At 32.9% G+C, this 8,880-nt stretch overlaps 1 protein-coding gene across 1 annotated transcript in view; it reads left to right on the forward strand.

Moving 5' to 3' along the window:
* Positions 1-8,849, forward strand: part of PTDSS2 (phosphatidylserine synthase 2) — a 27,970-nt gene extending 19,121 nt beyond the window's left edge. Inside the window, exons 5-10 of the mRNA XM_015820068.1 lie at positions 2,329-2,463; positions 4,101-4,151; positions 5,563-5,676; positions 6,951-7,069; positions 7,544-7,658; positions 8,700-8,849. Of these exons, the coding sequence (XP_015675554.1) occupies positions 2,329-2,463; positions 4,101-4,151; positions 5,563-5,676; positions 6,951-7,069; positions 7,544-7,658; positions 8,700-8,849 (684 nt within the window). The remainder of the gene's footprint in view (positions 1-2,328; positions 2,464-4,100; positions 4,152-5,562; positions 5,677-6,950; positions 7,070-7,543; positions 7,659-8,699) is intronic.
* Positions 8,850-8,880: the final 31 nt, after the last annotated feature.

Here is an 8,880-nt window from a genome sequence, read left to right on the forward strand (position 1 = left end):
GCCCTTTTTCCAGGTTTCAGTTCATCCTCAGAAGGAAAAAATTACATCAATCTCAAATGGATAACGGCTAGTTTCTCTTTCTTTTTTAAGCAGAAGCAATGGCAATGTTCATATAACTTTTCACTGGGTCATGGGTCAAGTTAATTTGTCATATGATTACCAAACCCCAGACAAGATCAGGGAGGGTCATTTCAATTATGATACAGCTAATGTGAATTTTTAGTAAAACAATTATTCTTGGAAAGTTTGGAAAAGCAAAAGGCATATTTTCTTAGGGATGGCCATAATTTGTAGAAAACTGATAAAACTTTGATTTTAAAAAAATTATAAGAACTAAATGGACATTAACAGTATGCATGAAGCAGAAAAATGTTTGAAATGAAATATTTAGAATGGCTTCTTAGAACATGGAATATAGTATGTTCTGAATGAACTTTGGTCCAAAAGAATAAAATTTGAAACATTCTAAATTATCTTTCATAAATAACAGAATAATCTTATTCTCTTACTTTTTTCATCCCAGAATTCATCCCACAATTGCAAAAGTAGATTGTATGGTAGTTCACGATGAATGCTACTTGGTATCCAAAGCAAAGACAATTTTACATTGATCTTAAATATAATAAACAATGCTTTTTTTATTTTTTACAAGCATCCTTTCAGATAACGAAAAAAATAGTTGAGCATACTTTCTGCAACAAGTGCCCCAGCCAAACAACATTTCCCAACAAAGAAGGAACAGTCATCCACAGAACAGTTCCAAAAATATACTTCTCCAGCTATTCAGTTATACTTTCTTCCTAATACTTATGTGAAGTACACTCATATATTTGGCAATCTAATAAAGTAGAATATTTGTAGCTCAGGTTGACATGAGGGGTCCTTGATGCTCTCTGAGCATCAGTTCAATCTTGGTTTGATCAGATCAGAGAATCTTGCTCCTCACCAGTCTGAGGAGCAAGATTCTCTGATCTGATCAAACCAAGATTGAACTGTTTGGCCTCAATTCTAAACATTATGTCAGGCACCGTTGATCACCTGCACAATATCATCCCAACAGTGAAGCATGGCAGAAAATCTCCCAATCCAGATGTGCAAAGCTTGTCGCGTCATACCCCAAAAGACTTGAGGCTGTAAACACTGCCAAAGGTGCTTCAACAAAGTACTGAGTGAAGGGTCTGAATGTCAATGTGCTATTTCAATCTTTTCTTTTTAATAAATTTATAGACATTTCTAAAATTTTGTTTTCATTTTGTCATTATGAGGTACTGAGTGTAAATTTAATGAGAAAAAATGAATGTTAATAACTGTAGAATCAGGCAGCAACATAACAAAATTGAAAAAAGTAAAGGGGGTCTGAATACTTTCTAAATGTAATTATTTGACATGCAGCACTTTTTTTTGCACATCTAGGTATTTGATTGTCCCTCAGGTATATCTGTTCTCAGATAGCCCTAGCCAGTATAAGCACAGATTGAACCAATGTGTTGTTTTATTGGCTAATGCAGTCTTGAATTCTTTGTATCTGGATTTTTTTTAAACAAGCCATTTGCAGGAATATGGGGTAGTTTGAAAGAATCAAATTAAATAAGCCTAAGACAAGTATCCAGAGTAGTGATATCTTGTTTCTAGTTCCACACAAAATATGGCTGTTTCAAACTTGGTATGTTGTATATGATTTTTTCCTAAATACCTAAATTTCTTTCTTTAGTTCTTTTTAGGGTCTGGATAGCCATTATATATGTATATTTTTGGGATAGCCATGGCATCGGACCTGGTTACCTCCGAGACCGCCTTCTGCCTCAAATTTCCTCCCATAGACCGGTACGCTCCCACAGAGTGGGTCTCCTCAGGGTGCCGTCGGCCAAACAGTGTCGGCTGGCGACCCCCAGGGGGAGGGCCTTCTCTGTGGGTGCCCCCACCCCCTGGAACGAACTACCCCCCGAGATCCGGATGATTCCGGATCTCCTTACTTTCCGCCGCGCCCTCAAGACATGGCTTTTCCAGCAAGCGGGTCTGACCTAAGGAGGATTTTATTTAGGGACGATTTTAAGTATAATTTTAATTCGAACACAGCTTCGAATATTTGGTTTTAATTTGGTTTTAGAGGGGTTTTTATTTTTATTGATATGTGTATCTGTTTTAATATGCTGTGCACCGCCCTGAGTCCTGCGGGAGAAGGGCGGTATAGAAATTAAAATAATAAATAAATAAATAAATAAATAAATAAATATATGTATATGCACATTTTTTTTGTATTGCCAATTTAACAAATATAACTTTTTAAAAGAAATGTTGATGTTCTTGAACATGTATTTAATTTTGCAGACTGTACATGATGGAAGACAGTTTATGAAATTTATTGATCCTAATTTAGGAGTCCCTTTGCCTGAAAGAGACTATGGTGGAAATTGCCTTATATATGACCCAAATAATATAACAGATGCCTTTCACAACATTTGGGTAAGATGCTAAAATAGAGAGATTGTATTCATTTAATAATATTTCATGTCTTAGGATTTTGTACCATGGATGTCTGATAATTGTTGCCTAATCCAATATCAGATATTTCATAACTAAGAGTCTGTCTTCAGTGATTCCATCGATGAGGTCCAATGCATCTTTCTGAGAATTTCAGTCTTCATTTCTTTAAAAGCAAATTTTAACTTGGAGGACAGACTGCAGGTAGACCTTGTTTAGTGACTGCAGTTGGTTCAACAACCTGGTCATTAAGTGAAGTGATTGCTATGGTAAGTGAGCACCTCTCTGAGAGAGAGATGCTGTGAAGATCACTGATTGTTGCTGTCTCATTTAGATAAAGTTATCTCACATAATGGCCTGTGCTTGATTTATCCCTCCCTTTTTTTTGCCCTCCTGCAGGGTGGAGAGATTGCTTAAATAAGGTATTTCTTCCTGAGCTGCTTCTCAGTGTAGGATTTCCTTAAAAAGTGTTAACTACAAGTTAACAAGGTCACTGTGACCTTTATTAGTTGAGTAAAAGTCTCCAGGCCTCATAGCTGCTGCATGAAACTGACCAGAGCTTAATCAGTTTCACATTAAAGGCTTTTTTTATCATAAATTCTCAGAGTGGAAAGCATTCATTACCATTGTATTTGTGAATGGTTGCTATTCAAAGTGGTTGTTAAATTTTACTTGTAGTAAAATTTTGAAACCTATGTCATTTCCTACGCATGGGAGCTAAGATATTACTGCCTTGCATATGGCTTTGTTTTTTGTTGTTGTTTGTGTTCTTTTTTCATAACTAACCAAATGCAGAACAAAAATAAAAATGTTATCCAATGTTACTAATTTATGTATAAATATTGTTAGATTGAATGTGGATTTTTGTAATGCAAAATGTATGCATGTTTCTGTAACCATGTACTAATCTGTGTAGTAACTTAATCATGCTCTCCATTCTTCCATAATTGTATATTAAGAGTTGACTTAAATTATTTAATTATTCCCCACACTTTTAAGATAAATTAAAGGAAATCTGTATCTGTTATCTGCAATTGTTAAAATCCATCTTTCTAGACTGCAGTGTGTTGGCTGTTGAATCTATAAAAATGTGAATTACATAATATTTTAGTAAAGCTTTTCCTTTTTATGAAATAAAAAGCTGGTCCAAAACATTGATGCCTCAGATCTAAAAAACAGATTGGGACTCATACTGTATTTCTAGACTTGTGGCTCAAAGGTACAAAGGTTGAAAGTTAAGATAATCATGTTTGTTTGAGGTTTTGCTGGATTGAGATATACATAACAGCAGAATTTAACATCTCAGGAACATTATATGGTCAGATATTGTATTATCTAAGATAAGAACCCATTTTTCATCTTCCAGATGAAAATTGAAAAAAGAACAGTAATCTTTTTGTTATCTGGTTGATAGAAAAATTTATACTATACATTACATGTGAGATGTAAAATTTATTTTTTTAATCATTTAACAAATATTTTTAAAACATTGAAGAGGTTTCATGTTGCATATGGAAATATATGCTTCAGTAGTCATTGTCATCATTGTCATCATTTATATTGATTTATTTTATTACATAGAAAGTAACTCTAATCTGTATAATCTACTTGAATTACAGGATAAACTAGATGGATTTGTTCCTGCTCATTTCCTTGGTTGGTACTTAAAGGTGAGAATTGGCCCTTTCTTTGCTTAATTACTTCCTGTAGTTCTGAACTCTAATTGGTTGGCAGTACTTCAAGTGCTGCTTATTCTTTATGATTATCACTGGTCATCAAAATTCTTTTTAAAATAAGTTTCAGACAGTAAACCTCTGTTTTACTGTTGAATAGCTTTAAATCTTAATCAGTTAAGATATTAAGCTATTTTTAGCTATGTTAAGATTAAACTAATGGACAAATAAATGCATCACTATTTCCCTCTTAATATACAAAATATATTATATTGAACAGAGAAATGAAGCAGTCCTGCTTTGTAATTATTGCTAAGAAGTTGTAGATTGTGTGTTCATATCTTTTGTCTTGATAATTACTCAAATTTATTTTAGTCTTAGAACTTCTACTCATTATTAACTATAACTTTGTAATGCCTCTATGAAGGCTACTCTAGTTGCTTTTGCTGACAGAAAAACCAGTTCAGGTATACAGGTAGTCCTCAACTTACTACCATTCATTTAGTGACTCTTTGAAATTACAGTGGCACTGAAAAAGTGACTTATGACTGGTTTTCACAGTTGCCACCGTTGCAGCATCCTCGTGGTCACATGATCAGAATTTGTGTCGGTTCCACGATCTTGGGGTCATATGATCACCATTTGTGACCTTCGCAGCCAGCTTCCCACAAGCAAAGTTAATAGGAGAAGCCAATTCTGCTTAATGACCAAATGATCCACTTAGCCACTGCCATGATTCACTTAACAACTATGGCAATAACGGTTGTAAAATGGGCCAAAACTCATTTAACGACTATCTTGCTTAGCAACAGAAATTTTGGGCTCCATTGTGCTCATAATTCGAGGACTACCTGTATGTATAGTTCAATTGAGTAATTTTAAGTTCCTACTTGAAAGTAAACTCAATATTTTGTGCTACAGATGTTTTTGAGAACCTTTGTTCTCATCTTCAAAGGACTACTGGAACCTGGTGTTCTATCTACAATTTATTATAAACAAAGCTGGGAAAAAATAATTTGATTCACATTTTAACACCAGGTTTCTTAATTTATACTTCTTCACTTAATACATGAATCAGAATACTATTATCCTTTGCCATCAGAACCATGCATATAAAAATGCAAAGAATTGGGGAAAGTAGCATTTGAAAAACACCGGCAAGGAAATTGCTTAATAAGTTTATTAAATGATATGTTGTATTGCACATGAGAATGAATATTGATTTTTATTTTAAATATCATAAATTAGTACAGATATATAATGCTTGAAAACAATGGTAAGCCTTTACTACTCCTATTCACAAGTTAAATGTCAGTGAGACTTTTTTTCTTATTTTTTTCTTCAATATTGGGTAATGCAAATTTGGACTAATCTGCAGAATAACTTTCTTCTTTCATAATTTGCTTAGACGCTAATGATTCGGGATTGGTGGATGTGCATGATTATCAGTGTAACGTTTGAGTTTCTGGAGTACAGTCTAGAACATCAGCTTCCAAATTTCAGTGAATGCTGGTGGGATCATGTAAGTATTAATTACTCTCATTAATTGTTTGGCATATAGTGATGCAAATTCATTTTTCAAAAAGTCATTTCATAGGGTTTAGTTACCAATTAAATATGAATAACTTTGGCAAGAGTAATTTGTTACAGACTCTTCTTTCTAGGGATCATCTAGCATTGAACTCTGATATCCTCGGATTCATGAAAATGATCTGCAATTTCTTTTATTTCTAATTTTATGTAAGATACACATGAACCTGAGAGCCAGTTTGGGTAGTCCCCAACTTATGATCACAATTGGAACCAGAATTTCAGTCACACTTCTGTCATCACGTGACCAGACCCGATTTGACAACTATTACTTTTTTTTTTGGTGGTGGTGATTAAGTTAGTCATCATGCTTGTTAAGAAAATTATCTGGTATTAAATAAATAATGCAATTGTTAAGTGAATCCAGCTTCCCCCATTAATTTTGCTTGTTGGAAACCAGCTGGGAAGGTTGCAAATCGCGACAACATAACCACAGAGGTGATGCAATGGTTGTAACTTCAAGGACCAGTCATAAGCTACCTTTTTTCAGCACTGTCGTAGCTTCAAACTATCATTAAACAAATGTTCATAAGTCAAGGACTACTGTAGTAGTTAAGGCATCTGTGAGTTGTAATCTCACCTTAGACACAAAACCAGCTGGAGATCTTGCGCTAGTCATTATTCGTATGTTAATATAACAATAATAATGAAATTTATAAATAAAAGTTTAATTTTTGTTAAATGATGCATTCTGAACTGAACAAAAAAATCAGCAAGGAAAGAATCAAATATGAAGTGAAATGGGCAAGTCTAGGACAGAACAGATTATATGTCTTGACAAAAATTGTTAGGCCAACCCAAATTTTATAACTAAAAATTGAGGATATATATATGTATATATATATCTTAGCTGGTTAATATAGAAAATAAACTGACTAATGGATGGAAAACTGAAAAATGAGTAGGATGAAGTTCTTTTTATCATTTTCTGTTGAGAAGATAACATGCTAATTCTATAGATGAAATCATTTTATGGGCTAAGAAGCCATCTGTTTTGCCAAAATATTGGTTATATATAATTGATATTTTGAAGTGCTATTTAGTATTTTATAAGGTCTCTCTCTCTCTCTCTCTCTCTCTCTCTCTCTCTCTCTCTCTGTCTCTGTATAATGTATGCATAATATGTATAGAAATTGCAGCACCATTATTGCTATAGTCACAGATTTTGATGGATCATTAAATTATTATTATTATTATTATTTGTAGTGGATTATGGATGTAATCTTATGTAATGGACTTGGCATTTACTGCGGAATGAAGACTTTGGGGTGGCTTTCTTTGAAAACATATAAATGGCAAGGACTTTGGAATATTCCCACATATAAGTATGTTCAGTTATAAAATTTTATTTCTAAGGCAGAAAAATGCAAATATTATAACTTTTATCAGTGTTTATGCTAATGAATCTTAAATTGCTTAATTTGAAGTCAGGTACCCAGTTTATTTGGATACAGATAGGTTTTAATTTAGGATAAATTAATAATTATAACAGTTTCATAAATACTATGAAATGAAATAAATAAATAGGCTAATTATGGATTATTACCATCTATACAAATGTCTTTTGGGGTAGAAATTTGAACATAGTTGTGTAAAGTATTGTTTTATTTCTTAAATTACAAAAATACTTCTGTATATTCCCAAATCTTTTTTGTTTTGTTTTTATATTTTAGTTTCTGCATTACTTCTGGGTTGTTATTTATGCTATTTTAACATTTTCAATGTTTTTGTTCATCACACTTTATTTAATAGAAAGTTTTTAAAAAATTAACATGAGATATTTTTAATTTCCCTTCCAGAGGTAAAATGAAGAGAATTGCCTTTCAATTCACACCATACAGTTGGGTTAAATTTGAGTGGAAGCCAGCATCCAGCCTTCGCAGATGGCTAGCAGTGTGTGGCATTATTTTTATTGTAAGGATAATTTCTTTCAATGAACTAATATAAGTATTTCAAACAGTTTTTATTTTCAAAATACTGTAAACAGATTTCTTGCTTTTTCCCACAGACTCCCTAAGTTTGACATAATAAAAATACAATTTATCTTGCAGAATTCCTGCTTTCATGCTAAGAGCGAAGTAAAGAAAAGGAAGGAAGAGGTCGTGATAGTCCCATTTAATTTAGAAGACTCTATAAATACTAAACGACATATAAATTGTATAGGCTAAGGGATGAGTGTTCACATGCAAGAAACACATTTTATTTCAATATTTATTATACTGTAAGAAAATTATTCCCTGATAATACAGACCACGGGAAGTGGAAACCCTCTCCATCAAAAGCAGTTCGTTCACATGTGCACATAATTGGTAGATAGGAAAACTGGTAGGGAAGAAAAGGTAATTCTGACTCTGTAGTTATAGACAAGACTGTGCTTGGTATTCTCTGTTTAATCAAATGCAAACTTTTATCTGGGGAAAAAAGAAAGGAAGTAAAGAACATTTTTCTGCATTTGTCAAAATTAGTCTTCTTGAATGATGATCTGATTTTATTGCTTGAATACATTTGTTTTAAAGTTTGATCTTTTGAATCTGTATAAAGGAAGTGACTCTTAAAATAGTATGATGTGAGGTATTGAGTTTGTAACTTTGTATTGAATAATTATGTTTATTCTAACAATTCACTTCCATAATTTTGAATATAGAACATCAGTAATTGCTGCACGGACAACCACATTCTCATTTGGACATTGTAGTACCTGGTCATTTTATCAAATTTCCATTCTATAATAGATAAGAATAGGGAAACAGCAGCATCCAAGAAATAGGGGATAATGACTAAAAATACAGTTTTATTTCTTTAAATTGTTTTATGGAAACACTACTTTGTTAACTTTGATAGTATTTCTTTGGCAAGACATTCCATGCATTCAAATTTATACACTTTGAAGAATTGTGACATATTTTAGGTTTGAATAAGAGGAAATCTCCTAAGTGGTTGAATGGTATGTGTCAGTTTTTATTGGCAGAGTTGAACACATTTTACTTGAAATTTGTCCTGTGGATGCCTCCAGAACACTACTTGGTCCTGCTGCGACTTGTCTTTTATGTGAATGTGGGAGGAGTAGCTATGAGAGAGATCTATGATTTCATGGACGATCCGTAAGTTATTTTTCTTATTTAAACTCAGTTGCTTT

Source organism: Protobothrops mucrosquamatus, unplaced genomic scaffold, assembly GCF_001527695.2.
Source record: "Protobothrops mucrosquamatus isolate PMUCROS unplaced genomic scaffold, P.Mucros_1.0 scaffold1049, whole genome shotgun sequence".
NCBI classification, from domain to species: Eukaryota; Metazoa; Chordata; class Lepidosauria; order Squamata; family Viperidae; genus Protobothrops; species Protobothrops mucrosquamatus.